This window comes from Grus americana, chromosome 1, assembly GCF_028858705.1.
Source record: "Grus americana isolate bGruAme1 chromosome 1, bGruAme1.mat, whole genome shotgun sequence".
Classification (NCBI taxonomy): Eukaryota; Metazoa; Chordata; class Aves; order Gruiformes; family Gruidae; genus Grus; species Grus americana.
In genome coordinates this window covers 121,872,990-121,888,474 of record NC_072852.1, presented here as the reverse complement: position 1 = coordinate 121,888,474, position 15,485 = coordinate 121,872,990, and the positions used below count along the sequence as shown (strand labels likewise).

Sequence of the window (15,485 nt, the reverse complement as noted above, 5' to 3'; positions counted from 1 at the left end):
TGGGGAGCAGCTGGCTCCATCCATCACCTCCAGTGAAATTGGAGCGGAGGTCCCCTTAGCCTGCTCGCCACAGGGTGACATGTGCAGCTTCATGTGTGTGTGTCCCCAGCTGAGAGCATTTGAGGGGGAGGGGAAGGTACTCCTGAAGCAAAATCACCTCCTCTCTCCTGTGTTTCAAGAAGCAAAGGAAGAGGCCTGAGCCTTGCAGTGGGGAGGAAAGCGCTCCCCAGCCTTGCCTTTCTCTCTGTGTCACACTAGTAGATTCCTGCAAGCAAGAGGGATATTGCAGCTGGGCTCGCCCATGAGTGCATCCTCCTGCACTCCCGGCACATCCCGAGATGCCCATGGAGGATGCTGTCACCTGTAGCTCATGGGTGAACATTTGTCGGTTACGTTCACCATCGGGAGAGAGGAATGCAGGAAGCAATGCATGTTGGTCAGCCTTGCCAAATGCTATTGTCAACCAATTCCCTTTCTTCCCCACCACCTAGGAATCGGGCTGGCACTGGTAGCTGCAGTGAAAGGTTACCGCTGCATCATTGTCTTGCCGGAGAAAATGAGCATGGAAAAGGTCAGAGCTCTGTACAGTATTACCTCACAGCTGGGGAACATCTCCCTCCCTGTCTCACTCTGCCTCTCCCTTTCTAGAGACAGTGTGCCCTCTCCTTTAAAGGGTAATGAGCCTCACTGCACACGCTGACATAGCTTTGTAGTTATTCAGAAGATTTCCTCCTGATGAAAAAAAGCACACTGTGATGGCCTGGCTGATTATCTAGCATCAGTGGCGTGGCTGAGGTCACGTGTTAGCCAAACACAGTGTGTGCCTGCAGAGAAATGGAGCAATATCTGACGTCTGCGAGGGCAAGGGCTGGATGGAGTGGAGGAGAGGCAGGCAGGCACAAGGGCTTGGCTGCCGGTCCTGCTGTCTTCCCCTCTGACATCTGACGTGTCACTGGGTCTCTCCTTGTCTCTATGGTATTCTTTAGCTTGGAGACACGGTTGTCTGAGCTGCTTTCTTGAGACCGTGGAAATCCAGTCACTTGCATGAGAGCTGATGATCAGGTGAAACTGACACCCTGGAGATGGCAGAAATCTCTGCCTTGGGGAGCCAAACTGCTCAGCTGAACTCATGCCAGTGAAGCCAGACCTGGACCCTGACTTGGCTCAAAACTGAGCCCTTCTCCAAAGCGCCACCCTCATTTCAACTTAAATCTCACTTAAGCTCCGTCTGTATCAGATGCCACCTCCAGCTGCCACAGGCTTCATCTCCAGGCACCTCAACACTCACCCACCTTTCTCTTTTGACCCTCTCTCCCCCCATGGAGAGTGGATGAAGACCCTACAGCTCATTTGTAGTTGCTCCTTCCCCATGCTTGGTGAGGTGAGAGAAGGGACGTGGGAGAAAGACAGCTTTAAGACCTCCTCCTTGCATGCAGGGGCTCAGACCACAGCACACTGGAGACGCTGCTGCCTACCCTGGATCCCTCTGCCCCTTTCCCCAGGCACCAAGGAGCAGCACAGTGTTACCTACCTCTGCCGTGTCCCCAGCCTGCCCTCCAAGTAGGACAGGGCACGAGGCCAGGCCTGAATCCGTGTGCCAGCTTCAGGCAGGAGGCTCGAGGTGCCGGGAGGATGTCAGAGATAGTATAACTGAGAATCGGACATTGTATCTCCAAATGTTAAATATCTCCTGCATGCAAAGCTCCTCTGGCATCTGATGCTGCCATGAGCCCGCAGGTTCAGATTACCATCACTACGTGGGATCAGTTGCGTTACATCTACTCTTTTCCCTCTGAAAGGTCGATATTCTGAAGGCACTGGGTGTTGAAATCGTGAGGACCCCGTGCACCCGCTTTGATGCCCCAGAGTCTAACATTCGTGTTGCCTGGAAGCTGAAAAGTGAAATCCCAAACTCTCACATCCTGGACCAGGTAAACGCCGTTCCTCCGACTCTCTTTCCAAACATGGTTTATAGTGTGTGCTCCAAGTGTGCCGGGATTTGGGGACTTTGTTCAAATTGGCAACGGAGGCAGATTTCGTCAGTGTTTTATGGCGTTTGAAACTTAATCACTCCTCTGTAAAGCACGAGGTGGCAGAAACAAAATAAGGGACACTTCCAAACCTATAATACTTCTGCCAAAGCCTGGATGTGGGCGAGGCTGGGTTTTCTTGCACACTCAAATCACTCCTCAAATTGCTTCAGATTTAACTTTGACCTGAAAAAATCACTTTTTATGCCTGGCTCGCGGCCTCAGCTCTGCCTCAGAAATAAACCTCATGCTGTAAAGGGCAAATATGCCAGCAATTCCTGCAGCACAAGGTCTGATACAGGAAGGCACTTCTCCCTCCAGTCTGACCCCACTGCAGGAAGGGATCCCTATAGTGGGTAGGGAGCTCCTAGAGTGGAGAAAAGTCAGGGAAGCCATAAATTTCCTTCCTGCTAACAAAAAGGAAGTTCAACGTCTGAATACGCTTTTCAGAAGCAGCCTGGTCTACGGGTGTGAACGTGGGGCTGCACACATTTCAGTGCTATACCTGTGTACCCCCTGCAGTAAATCCCTCTGCACAGGTAGGACAACTACTCCAGCCCATGTTTCGCAGCCACCTAACTTGCCGCGCTGCCAGCCACGAATGCCCCAAAGTGACAAAGCAGCTCTCAAAATTACATATGTGATACTTGAAAAAAGTTTTCTAATGTGGCATTTAAGGGAGGATTTTTGTTTTGTTTCCTCAGTATTTTAGAAGTATTGTGGGGCTGTGTTTTCAACTTTTTCAAGGCAACAGAGAAGGCTAAAAATGTTTCTATCTAAGCACTAGTTAAAATACTGAGGATCTCTCTCGTATCCAGCAGCTAGGGCTTTAACAAAACCACCAAATCCCACAAAACCTGGCAATGCAGCATACGACAAAGCTACACGATCCCCACACCAAAGAGGCACCGAGTGCCAGAGAGCGAGTGTTCGTGGGCACGTTTAATCTTCCACTGTGGACAAATCCCAAGTGTCCTTAGAAACCTGTCCCAAAATGACAACCAGGATGAATACCTGTGACCTGGCCTGGCTGGGCAGTTGCATGCTTTGAGTAAAGCTCATCAGGAGCTATAGCTAGTTTGGTATTTGACCTACACTTCACACAGTAACTCATGCTGTTCTCTGTTGAAATAAACAGTACCGAAATCCAAGCAACCCTCTGGCTCATTACGACACCACAGCGGAGGAGATTCTGGAGCAGTGTGAAGGTACTGTCTGCGCTGCTGTTTCTATGTGCTGAGGATGTGCGGAGGGCTACAGCCCTCTCCGAGAGGCTTATTTTACATCGTTTATTGACCTAAACGTCTAGACATGGCCAAAAGGGCCCCTGTAGGTGAAGGCACCCTTGATAATACTGGCACACAGAGTGTAGCAACTTCACATAATCCACTCCAGATCCACCTGAGCCTGCAGGGCTTCCCTGCTATGGCCTCCCATTTCAAAAACCTCAGGGAGGAAACGAGAGGCTTAACAAATTCAGGCTGTACTCAAGGAGGAAGAGCCTGTCTCTGCAGCTACAACATCTCCACAACGATGACATCTCTGCGACTGAGAGCACAAGATGGCCCAACAGGCCTCGCTGGGGAATATAAATTCATCAGGGCATGGCAGGCTGCATCTGATCCAGCACACTCATTTGCAAATCAAAATAGACTGAAACTCCACAGACTAATGACATTTGATGTGATGGCTGGGGGAGGATAAAGGACTATCCCAGTGCATGTCTGTGCAGATAGAAGTGAAATTTATTGCCAGCACTGGGAGCACTCTAAAAAGTAAACAGGACTCAAGGGTATTAACTGGAGAACAGTCATCATAATTGTAAAGCAGTCGGGTAGCAACAGAAACAAGAGAGTCCCAGCCTTCCCTTCACTACAACATTTAGATTTGCTCCTAGTGGCTGCCTGTAGTGAATTATAAATCCCTTTTTCCCAATGCAGTTGCAGCATAAGGCTCTGAAGGCCTGATTCTGATTCTGGTCCTACCAGTCCTGCATCAGTATAATTTTATTGATGCCAGGCTACATCTGACCGACATGGGTTCCAGGCAGAGCTCTGCCACTGTGGATGCTTACGTTATCTGGAAAGCTATACCCGTTATCAATATGTGTTGTTTTTCACATGCATTCTTTGCTTCAACATGGTGCGGTTTGAAAGGGCTGGAAACACTGAGATACTCCCTACATTTAAGCCACTAGATGCCAAAGATGCAGAAGTCATGGAGACCACTGGGAGATTTGGAGGTCACCTTCAGCCCCCTGTGCTGAGGAGGAACCAGCTGTGGTCAAATCCTGCAAGCTCATCTGAGCTTCTCTGCAGGACCACTAGCATGACCTCTCCCTATTCTTTCTGCACATGGGGTTGCAGCAGCTGAGGGACACGGGGTCTGCACCTGCGCAGGGCCCTGCATAAAAAGGAGACCGTGCTGGAAGCCACGCTGAGTCCCTGCAAGCCTCTCTCTTCCCTAACCTGCAGGCAAGGTCCACATGGTGGTGATTGGGTCTGGCACAGGTGGCACCGTCACCGGCGTTGCCAGGAAGCTGAAGGAGAAGTGCCCAGAGTGCAAGGTAAGCTGGGAGGCAGGGCTGTCCATTGGGAGCCATGGCAAACCTCTGGGTTTTCCTGCCTGTCTTTTGATCAAGCCTAACCCCAGGTCTCACCTGAGCTAGCAGTTGTTGTCTCCACCTGTTTGGTTTTTCACAGCGAGCTTGGCTTTTGTTGGAAGCAATTTGGTGTTGTGCTCAGCTTGACCTAGATCCGAGTGCCTTAGAAGTCAAAGGCTCCGCAGCCCGATTACCAATCCCACCCTGCCCGGTACCCTGCCCTTTGCAGGACACAGTCAGATGTCCCCCGCCGAAGTGGCTGGCCCAGCTGATAGCAGCACTGCTGCTGCTGCTCCTGGTGAACGCGGCTGCTGAAAGTTTCTGCTCTGGCAGCTCCGCGGGGGGGCACAGACTGCACGAGTGCTTCTCATCTGCTATTGCAAAAGCCTCCGTGCTGTATGGTTGACACCAGTCATAGATGCTCATTCTGCAGAGCTCATGCTTCAGTGCAGACTGGAGGTTTGACAGTTACTACCTCCCTGGCGTAGCCGGTGTGTGAGCGATCCCTGATCCACTGGTGGCAAATTGAGATGGTGTGGACCCAGCGACTGGGGGACCTGGGCATGGGATAACCTCGCTGACTGCTTGAAGCTGTGTGTGGAGCAGTGTCACCTCAGCCCAGACATAAAGCTATAAGCAACCAGGGAGGTGCTACTGTCAGCCAGCACAACTAGATCTAGAAAGGATGTCTGTAGCTGTGGGTTTCTACAGGTTTGAGCTAACTAGCTGGCTTTGCACTGGAGCAGATTAAGGAGCACTCACACTCTCCTAAGGGACAAGTAGCAGGCTCTGCCAAAAGGGTGATGACAAACACCTTGAGAGTGATAACCTTTTAAGCCACCCGCCACTTCTGCAGCAGCTGAACACTGCTTAGGATCTATTTTAAAAGACAGTGAGAAACAGTACCTTTTCATCCTGGAAGTTCTCCATGCTGCCAGTGGACAGGAATATCATGGAAAGGAAAATGTTGCTGATAAGGGCGTGGGTAATTTTTCCTTTGAGTTGCGTGTTTGACTATTTCTGAACTCCCTTTGTGGTTTAACAAAACTTCCTCCCCTCAAAGATCATTGGCGTAGATCCCGACGGCTCCATCGTTGCTCTGCCCAGTGAGATGAACCAGACAAACACCACAACCATCGAGGTGGAGGGCATTGGGCATGACTTTATCCCTACTGTCCTTGACAGATCAGTAAGTAGCCGTGCGATGAGAGGCCTCAGTCTGATCTTATCTTTGCATCCAACCTACTCCAAATTTCAGATGTAGCCAGCTCTGTCACCTGGCTGTGGCCCAGCCCTGAGGCCATTTGTGTACCTTCCTGGTGCAGAACAAGCTGTTGCATGGGGATTGGGACACCAGCACTGAGGCATCTCTCTGAGTAAATCTGATTATAACTGACTTACAAGGAGAAGCCAAATAGAGGGGCAAACGATGAATATGCCACAGTACCAGCCTCGTCAGCTCAGCCTCACCAATGTTCAGAGCGTGCCTCTTGTACTACCATCACATAGAAGAGGTCAGTGCTGAGGCTGCTTTTCAACACGCTGGCATTTCCTGAGCCTTTGCTGTTGTAGGCACCATACATGCACAGCAGAAGCCCTGCACCACTTAGGGGCTGGAAGACAGTCCGAGCCATATAAGACAACAGATCATGAACCTTGTACAGCTTCTTGTCAAATTTCTTCTTTGTGTATCAGTTGCCACCAGGCACAGTGCTTTAAAGCCCCAACTCAAGCTTCCTGTGCTCCCCCGGCCTCGTTCTTAGAAAGGTTCCCCACAGTCTCAGACCCCGGATTCCTTCTGTTTTCAGGTGTTGTGTTAACTACATCTCTGCTGTCTATGCATAGCTTTAGAACTTTGGTCTGCAGTAACCCAAAACTCTTTTTGTAGTTGGATCTGATTTTGCCTGGTAAAATCTTGACCATTAGTGTAGCCTACCCTGAGACATCACGAACACCACTCCCTCTTCCACATCCTGACTCTGGGCCTGTCAGACAACCCTAACTCTCCAAGAAAAGGGTGCTGGCTGGAAAGGTGCCTACAAGCAAGGATACATCCTTCAGACCAAGGATTGCCTGAAAAACTCATTTGCTTACAACGTGTGGAAAGCAGCTCAAGGCTGCCAGATGCTGTAAGGCATCAGCACCACGGCATGCCTCAGAGGGTCAGGACAGCCTGAAATAACACTGCCAGGAACCAACCTTCTTGCTTTCTCTTCAGGTGGTTGATCAGTGGTATAAATGCAACGACAGAGACTCATTCCTCATGTCTCGCAGGCTGATTAGAGAGGAGGGATTATTGTGCGGTAAGCACCAATGACAACAGTTGCTTCTCTTAACAAACTTTCTGAACCTCATCCTTTTGGGACCAAAATGCTTCGGGGTAGGTGCTCTCTGCATTTTGTGTCTGCTAGGTTAAGCAGGCTGAATGGCCGAACCCTGAGCTGGTGTGTAGGTCGCTGTAGACTTCAGAGGTGTGGCAGTGAGTCAGTGGTCTGGGATCTGACTCACCAGCCGCAATAATTATAGAAGCAATAACTCTCCTCTTACTGGAACACTTTTGCACATGGGAACTGGATCTTCAGGCCTAACTCTGGTGTAGTGTTACACAAGCTGAGGAGAGGATTAATGGGACTGAGGAAAGGACAGGTGGGCTAAAACTGTTGCTCCGCTAACAACTCTGCAAGGCTGTACTCTCTGTCGTTGAATGGTTGCCATGCTAGAGGTGCCAGGTCTGGACCAGGAAAGTTTGAAAGTAAAGAAAGTGTAAGATGTTCTTACTGGGTATTTCTCCCTGTGCCAACAAGCTGTAAGTGACCCCACTGGCTTTCCAAAATGAACAGGTGCCCTCAGACAAACCCTGCCTGTACCCTAAGAGCCTCTACAGAGCATCAGCGTTTTTCAGCCTTCTCTGCCACTGAGCAGATAGCTATAGGTTTGTGTCCAGGACCAGACAATATATAAGCTTGTAGTTACAGCTGATAAAAGCTCTGAGCACTCACAGCCAGGGAGTTTTGGAAACGATCAGGCCATTTGTAATGAAATGCTTAAATGTTGATTTAACCTAGCAGGCACAGAGTCGCTGTGTTTCAACAGAAACCACTTGCTGAACTCAACTATAATTTGTGAATAGCTTAATGTTCCCAGAACTGCATTTTTCAGGACCTTTCCTCATTTGTTTGAAAAATGTGACCCAGTGCTAATTAACCTGCTGTAAAATACGTGCTGCCTTGAATGTGGTGTGTAATTGGCACACAGATAGTGGAATGTGTTTGACTTCCAGTACTTGAACTACCGGTGGAAGAATTGCCTCTGTAAAGCAGGGACCTGCTTTCCCTACGTGCAGCAAACCACATGCGTGCACACAGGCACAGGGAGCATTTAAGTCTTCCCATCACGTTGGCCTGGTATTCCAAGCATGAATGTAATGTTTATGGTTTTTTCAGTCTTTACAATGCATTTAAAGCCAATCTTTGACTGCCAAATATGTCAGCCAGAAGCTCTAGATTTGGCATGGTCTTCTGCTCACCCAAAGGAATGGTGCGGCATGGGCAGCAGTGGTATGAATGACCCCATATTGAACCTTTCAGCCCTTGGCCTGCCCTCAGAGTCATCACAAGAAGTGGTTCATGATGTTCATAAGGTGACTCTTATGTTGCCTTATAAGCCCATTGCCAAGAGCCACCATATGAACATGTCCCTTCAGTCCCTACCTCTTCCTGACCCTAAAACCCACAAAGCTGTGGGGCCAATTGTCCTCCCACTCTCAGTGTCTTGAGCTGCTCTGGTCTATGAGGTGTCATCTCTGCTACTGCTTGGTCTCAGTGCCCCTGGTAGCATTAGACGGGGCAGCGTTGTGCCCCGCGCACCAGGACTGTGGCCCTACACCCTGGGCAACCCCAACGCTTGTCTCTCTCTTCTTGGTACCCATCTAGGCGGCAGCTCGGGCAGTGCCATGTCCGTCGCCGTGCGGGCTGCCAAGGACCTGAAGGAAGGTCAGCGCTGCGTCGTCATCCTGCCCGACTCCGTCAGGAACTACATGTGAGTTTCTCGCTTCCTCGCCTGCTTTTGGGCAGGGGGGTGGGAGCTCCTGTAGCCTTCTCCCCCAGTCTCTGCATATGGCCTGGGTTGGGGTCATGGGGCCCATGGACCTTAGCACTGCTGAGCCCAGGTGGTGTGGGTTGCTGGAGTGCAGTAAGTCTGATAGCATGGCACTCAGAGTAAGCCCAGAGCTGGGAGTCTCCCTGGAGCAGCTCACAGGAAAAAAAATAAACAAACAACAGAGAGAAATAGCATACTACTGTGGCAAGCACCAGGGGCTGGGTGTTGGGACACTTGGGTTTTATTTCCTCTTGTCACTGACTTACTGCACGGAGCAGGAATCAGTCAAGCTACAGTTTTTGAACTTGCATGCCTAAAGTTAGGAAGGCAAATATCTGGCATGCTTCTAAGAGTTACTGAGCACCCGCAGCTCCCGTTGACCTTAAAAGGGGCTAAGAACAGCCAGCTGCAAAAATCATGGGAGCCCCAGGGCAGTGCTGTGGTCTAGTGCATGAAACAAAGCACGACTTCTTCTGGAAGGCTCACAGACTCGCTCTTTGTTGGTGATTTCTAGGTCCAAATTTTTGAATGATAAGTGGATGATAAAAAATGGTTTCCTCAATGATGTCCGGGAGCACAAGCCTTGGTAAGACAACTTCTGCTGGTATAAACGGTGCTAAAGGAATCAGCTTTCTGACTCTGGAAATTATTACCTTCAAAGGAAAGTATTATCTTTCAGTATTTAGATAAAACACAGTTAAGTCTGGATCCCTCTGGGGAGGCTGTGATGTCAGCTCCTCTCTTTTGAGTGGTTAGATCTCCCAGTTCTCCAACTAAAGTCTATAAAGGAGCCATTTCTGTCTCAAAGTTGCTGATCCCCTCCCACATGGCAGTCATTGTCCAAGCCACCTAAACCCTGCTGAGCAGAACTCCACTCAAAACCTCCTCTCTCTACTCCACAGCTGATGTTCAAAGGAACATCAGGCTGTCGGGGACATGTATCCCTCCCATAGCAAACACCCTTTCAAACAGCTCTGGAGATCTTTTCAAGCAGGGAAGGGTAAATTTTCATTTTCCCAAGCTGTGGGCCAGAAAAGATGACCAACTCAGCTATCTCTTGCACACCATGGGGGAAGAGTCCCCTCAAGGCAGGGAATCACAGACAAACTGCTGATGCCAGTTGATATGTGGCTGGGCAAATGCTGGTTGTTTAGAAAGCACCTAGTCTCACTTTAAAGACAGCAGGTATTATTGATGTCACCTGCTCCTTTGGGTTACTATAACCAAAGGTTATTGCAAAATATTTCCTAAAAACTTAATACATTTTCAAGGACTCTCATGCCTGGTTAGAATTGCTCTTGGCACTTCTGGCCTCTAGCATTGCCTTGCCTTTTCTGCAAGGATGAAGGACTGAGATGAGTTGGGAGCTGCCTGTTGTCCCCAGCAAACAAGTGTAGCTTGTCCCTCGTAAGTCACACGAGCATCTCTACCAGGCAGTATCCTGGAGCTGCATTTGGAGGACCAAAGATACAAACCAAAGAAATAAAACTGGTAGGCCTCCACTCATGAGCTTGAAGTGAAGCCCTCAGTAGCTTCCTTGGATTTGGGACAGCTCAGCACCTTGCCAACTGCTGGCCTCAGCCCTGCCTCGGGAGTTGTATGAACACTGGGTGTAGGGAAAGCTTGGCTTCAACGAGACCTGGCCATGGTGGACTTGCAGCATTACTGCTTTGGGGATAGGAGTGGAGCTTTGCAGGCAGGCAGAATATCTCTGTGTGGTTGGTCTCATCAATACTGGCCTTGCCTCCCTGAGCAAGGCCCGCACCCCCGCAGCAGAGTAACAGCTTGGTGCTGCCATTTGTCTTTCAACAGGTGGTGGAACATCAAGGTGCAGAAACTGAATCTTTCAGCCCCTCTCATTCTTCTCCCAGAAGTCAGCTGTCAAAAGGCAATTGAGATCCTCCAGGAGAAGGGCTATGACCAAGCTCCTGTTGTTGCTGAATCAGGGTAACTATTTTTACTCATTACAGAGACAGCCATTCACATAGGAAAAGCAGCCATGATGAAGCTAAAGAGAAGTCCCATTTACTGATCCAGTGATGGGGATCTCGCGTTGGATTCTGTGATGCATATTTTAAAAATATCATCTGCCTCCTTGTGAAGGTTCATCAAGAAAACTCCCTGTAAATGAGCTAGTTAAAGCCAAATCCAGTGCCCACTAGACTCAGCAGAGGCTGCAGCAGTGTACAGGCAAGGGGAGGCCAGAGGAGAGGTGAGGGCTGGGTGGGAAACCCACACAAATAAGCAACTGGAGAGCCCACAAGTTTTGCTTCTCCCAGCTGCTAGAAGTCCTGGACTGCAACAGCAGACTTTGCTGTTAAACCAACAGCTTGGTGAGGACAAGGATCTTCTTGTCCTGCTCAGATGAGGAGAAAGCTGGTGCCTCCCGCTGATGGCAGCACCAATTTAGTCACTGACTTCACGCGGAGCAGTTCAGCCCCTACATAAAATGTGTGTCCGACTTCAGGTCTGACCTTTTTGAAAACTCTCTGTTCCCTTACAGACTTATTTTGGGAATGGTGACCCTCAGCAACACCCTCACCTCGGTGCTGGCTGGAAACGCACAGTTCTCAGACCCAGTAACGAAGGTCATCTATGACCAGTTCTCAAAGGTACCGCTAAGGCTGTGGCTGGTGTCAGCCACTGTCCAGGGACAGGGAGAGGTGCACCACCACCCTGAGGAGTGACAGGAACTGGGAGAAGAGGTCAATCAAAAGACAGAGAGGTGAAGGTAGACAGAGGTGGGGAGGGCGAGGGAGACAACATGGAGATGAGAGTAAGGACAGGCACCTGCAAAAATGCTGCTGAGCCTGTGGGGTTCAGACATGGGATCTTTAATGCCAGGAGCAAAGTGCATGAATGTCCATCCCCAATCTTACATTGTCAGAGGATTTTGTCCAGCTGGGGGACCAGCACCCTCTGAAATCAGAGCCCAGCCATTGCCAGGGCTCAGCAGGGCTGGGGCAGCAGGCATGGGCTCTGATGGGACACAGGGCAGGTCCTGTGGGTGTGCAGGGGAGGGGCGCCTGGGTCAGATGGCCATCAGTGGTCCAGAGGTGGAGTAAGGTAAATGGATGCGGTTTTAGGGGAGATGAGCCATCACCTCATGCTGGCCCATGCAGGCCCTTTGGGCTGGGGGGAGACAGCGCTGTATTTCAGCTACAGCAAAGACAGGTTTGCAGGTTGCCTGCATCCCCTCCCATCTCCCCAAAACAGTGCAGGTGGGTGAGGCGCACCTGATCCTGGTCCCACTGGGTGCCACCCTGCCCACTCACAGCCACAGTCAGAGGCAGGAGTCAGGCTCCGCACCACTGTCCTCTAAATGTGAAGTGAAATGTAAAATGTCTCTTTTTCTCCTGTTTAGATTGGCCTGGAGGACAGCCTCGGGAAGCTTTCCTGCATCCTGGAGAACGACCATTTTGCTATCGTTGTGCATGAGCAAATGCAGTGTAGGTATCTGCAGAAACACTGTACGGGCTTTGCAAAAACATTTGAGAGGGGAGAGGGAAATTCTCAACCTGAACTTAGTAGGTATCAGCACAGCTGCTCCACATGTGCAGCCCCTGAGCCTTTGCAGGAAGGATTTTTCCTTTGAGGCTCTGCAAAGCCCTGGAAGTGCCAACTATTCACCCATTTCCTTTCCTGACACCACAGGGATGAGGGGAGATGGGGGAAACCTTAACCATAGGAGCCTGGGACCAGCACACTGCTGGATGTGTGTCCTGCAGGAGCACTTCCCAGATCCTGGCCATGGGAGCTGTGTTGTCTCCCCATGGAGGGATGACACTGAAGCACCCATCAGCTCCATCCCCTCCCCTCATCTCATGGTTTCCCACGGAAACCCACTTTTGGGGATGGGAAGGTATTCACTATGGGATTTCATTTGGTCCCCTCTGACAGCCAACGTGGACCGTAGGTAGCAGCTTGGGGTGCAGTGCCTTTGCTGCTCAGGCCTCTACTACTCGTTTAGTCTCTTAACCTTGAATTCAAATCACTGCCTTGCTAGCTGTGGGCAGCAGAGGAAACACAGGGGAAGTTAGGGATCTTCATAGACTTAGTATCTCAAGGGCAAGGTCGAAAGGGGCTTTTGGGCACATTAGATAAAGGCTAGGTGGAATTCAGGCATGTAAGTGCAAGGGAACAAACCACACAGGCTACATCCCACTTCCACACACCCCTGTTCCCACTTGCCACCTCTGGAGATGCAGCCAAGAGATGTCCTTATGCCTGTGTGCTCCAAGGGGGCTGGATATATCCATATGCTAAGGGGCCTTGCTAAGGGTGCTATCAGACACCTACCCTGGAGGTCCAGAGTAAGTTGAGAAAGCTAAAAACAAATCTGTTGGACCATGAGCAAGCCCTGTGGCAGGGGCACATGAGTCGGGGGGGGGGTCAGAAGGCACAACGCATATTGATGCATGCAGCCTGAGGCATTTGTGCATGAACCTTACCTGGACCGTGGCTGGGTATAGGGATGCTCTGCACCATTAGACTAGCCCAATAAAGCATCCATACCAGCAGCTTTGGTTTATTCTCAAACCACTGTACAGCCACCCCCTCCCTGGTGAAGCAAACCCGTTCAGTCGTGTCATGTCCAGTAGGACCACGTCAGCACCAGGGTTGCTGACACATTGATGGCAGGAGGGATCACACCTTGTATCTCCCCTGACCAAAACAGGTATGGTGCCAGGTGCTGTTCTGCGAATCTGACCTAACACACCCTTCCAGTACAATTATACTGTAAAACTTCTAGAAGAACAAATTTGGCCTTATCTCGAGAGAGTTGTTTTGTTTAAAATGTTAGCAACATGAAAAAGCAGTCAGAAGATCTATGTTTAGGTTTCTAAATTAGAGTTGAAAGGAGTAATTATACTGATTTTATAGGATTACACACTGAACATGCAAAGCATTCCTACGGTAAGCAGCATGCAATACTGCACCATATGGACTGCCAGCAAAGGGCTGCCTGCTGAACTCAGGGCCTCCAAAACCCACTGTGTGCAAACATCCCAACCCCTCTGCTTGTGTCTCCATGGCCTGCTGCCCCAAAGCCCCATCAGCTCTAAAGCTGGCTTGCAAGCCCAGCTATGTTCCCACAAAACATTGCAAACAAAAGTCTCTCACTCAAATCTGCCTTTGATGCACATTTCCAATTTTCTCCCCCAAAATAATGCTAGGCAGAATTTCCTTTCTCAGCTATGTTGTCATAAAATAATGAAAATCTATTTTGTATCACATTTCGATATAAATTATATGGTATCCACAAATTAAATGGTACCCACCAAAAAATATCAGCCAGCTGTACACAGTGCCTCTTGCTCTGGTTTTCAAACAACACCCGTTTTCCAGAGCTGCTGTTTTAATGCCGTCACAGTTACCCCCTTATTTATTACTTTCTTCCCACACCTTCGGAGCTTGCATTTTATCTCGTGTTTGGACTCTGGTGGCTAGTTTTATTTTTATTTAAGAAAACATTTCTCAGATAGTTAAAGCAATTGTTGCAATGCTGTTTTATTAACGGTGGTGTAGGACCTTACGAGAACAGAACAGAAAGTGTCTCACTGCTGCTCTTAAAGAGTCCCATTAGTTTGGCCTGAAGTTTTCCAGCACAACTGGAACAGAGTTTGGGTAAAAACAAGTGGGAAATTAAGTTTCCTGGTCTGGTAAGGAGTGCATTATTTGCAGCTAAAAACCTCCCTGATGTGATCCCAGTAACCTGACCGAGGCTGCATCAGTCATTTCTGTTGAGGCAGAGCAGAGACAGCTGCTGTCCCCGTTAAGGTTTTTCGCTTAATAAATGAATAGCAGCCTCTGCACAGCTGTGGGCGGGTTTTTTTCCTTCTTCTTTTTTTTTTTTTTTTTCCACTAAACCGGCATTTTCTGTGCTTACAGTCAATGGAAACGGCAGTTCCTTCATGAAGCAGATGGTGTTTGGTGTGGTCACAGCGATGGACCTCCTCACCTTTGTCAGCAGAAATGACAAGAAGTAGTGCTGCAGCTTGGCTGCACCCACCTCCGCTCCTCCGGCAGGGCCGGCTGCTCCCCCCGAGCCTGAACCACCCGGCCAAGGGTGCTTTCTGGTCTAATCCAGCTGATAGTTTCTTAAAATGACTAGGTGAAAATTGTAATGTAATAACCACTTTGTCCGCTAAATGCCACCCAGAATATCACTAAAGAGAAGCTAACTAAAGAAATTGCATTTAATAGCCATGTGTGGTTATGTGCAGCTTCCCGGGGCTGGAGAGGTAACACGGAGGGAGGGATGGGAAGGGGTTGGTTGCTATTGCCCAGATTTTAGCAGGTGGGGGTTTGGTGTGTTTGCTAGCGGTGGCTACCTCTGCGCTGCCGGTGTTGTAGCTGCCATGAGTTGTCCTGGTCCCACCAGTGCTGGAGCCTGTCTCCACCATGAGAAGCTCCTCCCCTCTTGAGGGCTGGGGACAAGGCACGTCGTGGCTGTATCCTCCTGCACCCCTTGCAAGGAGGGCTGCAGGTACCCCCCAGAGACCTTCCTTCTCACCCTGGCTCCGTTTGGGGCCAAGGAGGCAGCGTCTTCCTCCCCTCCCCGGGAGCGAGTGGGAGAGGCAGAGGAGGGGAGCGGGTGGGACGTGGCACCCTGGTACGCAAAAGGTGGGGAGCTGGGCAGGCACGGGCAGGAGGGACGGGAAGGGACAGCGGAGAGATGTGACGGGCGGGGGGACAGGGTGCTGGGCAGGTGGGGATCCATCACTCCTGCAGCAGCAACTGGTCCTTGGAAA

The 15,485-nt window shown here is 50.1% G+C and overlaps 1 protein-coding gene across 1 annotated transcript; it reads left to right on the top strand.

The window, feature by feature from the left end:
* The first annotated feature begins 1,278 nt into the window (after window positions 1–1,278).
* On the top strand, window positions 1,279–14,836 carry LOC129211796 (cystathionine beta-synthase-like). Its single transcript, XM_054839448.1, has 12 exons — window positions 1,279–1,381; window positions 1,800–1,931; window positions 3,169–3,238; window positions 4,505–4,596; window positions 5,696–5,821; window positions 6,851–6,935; window positions 8,565–8,670; window positions 9,245–9,316; window positions 10,543–10,677; window positions 11,234–11,342; window positions 12,095–12,179; window positions 14,623–14,836. The coding sequence occupies exons 1-12, from the start codon at window positions 1,331–1,333 to the stop codon at window positions 14,718–14,720; spliced, it is 1,161 nt and encodes a 386-aa protein (XP_054695423.1). The 5' UTR covers window positions 1,279–1,330; the 3' UTR covers window positions 14,721–14,836.
* Window positions 14,837–15,485: the final 649 nt, after the last annotated feature.

What these genes read in the sequence shown, in the direction of transcription:
- LOC129211796 (XM_054839448.1), top strand. Translation starts at nt 1,331, where the DNA reads ATGAAGACCCTACAGCTCATTTGTAGTTGCTCCTTCCCCATGCTTGGT. An exon ending in GATTCTGGAGCAGTGTGAAG is followed by an intron (nt 3,239 to 4,504) that starts GTACTGTCTGCG and finishes CCTAACCTGCAG; the next exon opens with GCAAGGTCCACATGGTGGTG. An exon ending in TGTGCATGAGCAAATGCAGT is followed by an intron (nt 12,180 to 14,622) that starts GTAGGTATCTGC and finishes CTGTGCTTACAG; the next exon opens with TCAATGGAAACGGCAGTTCC.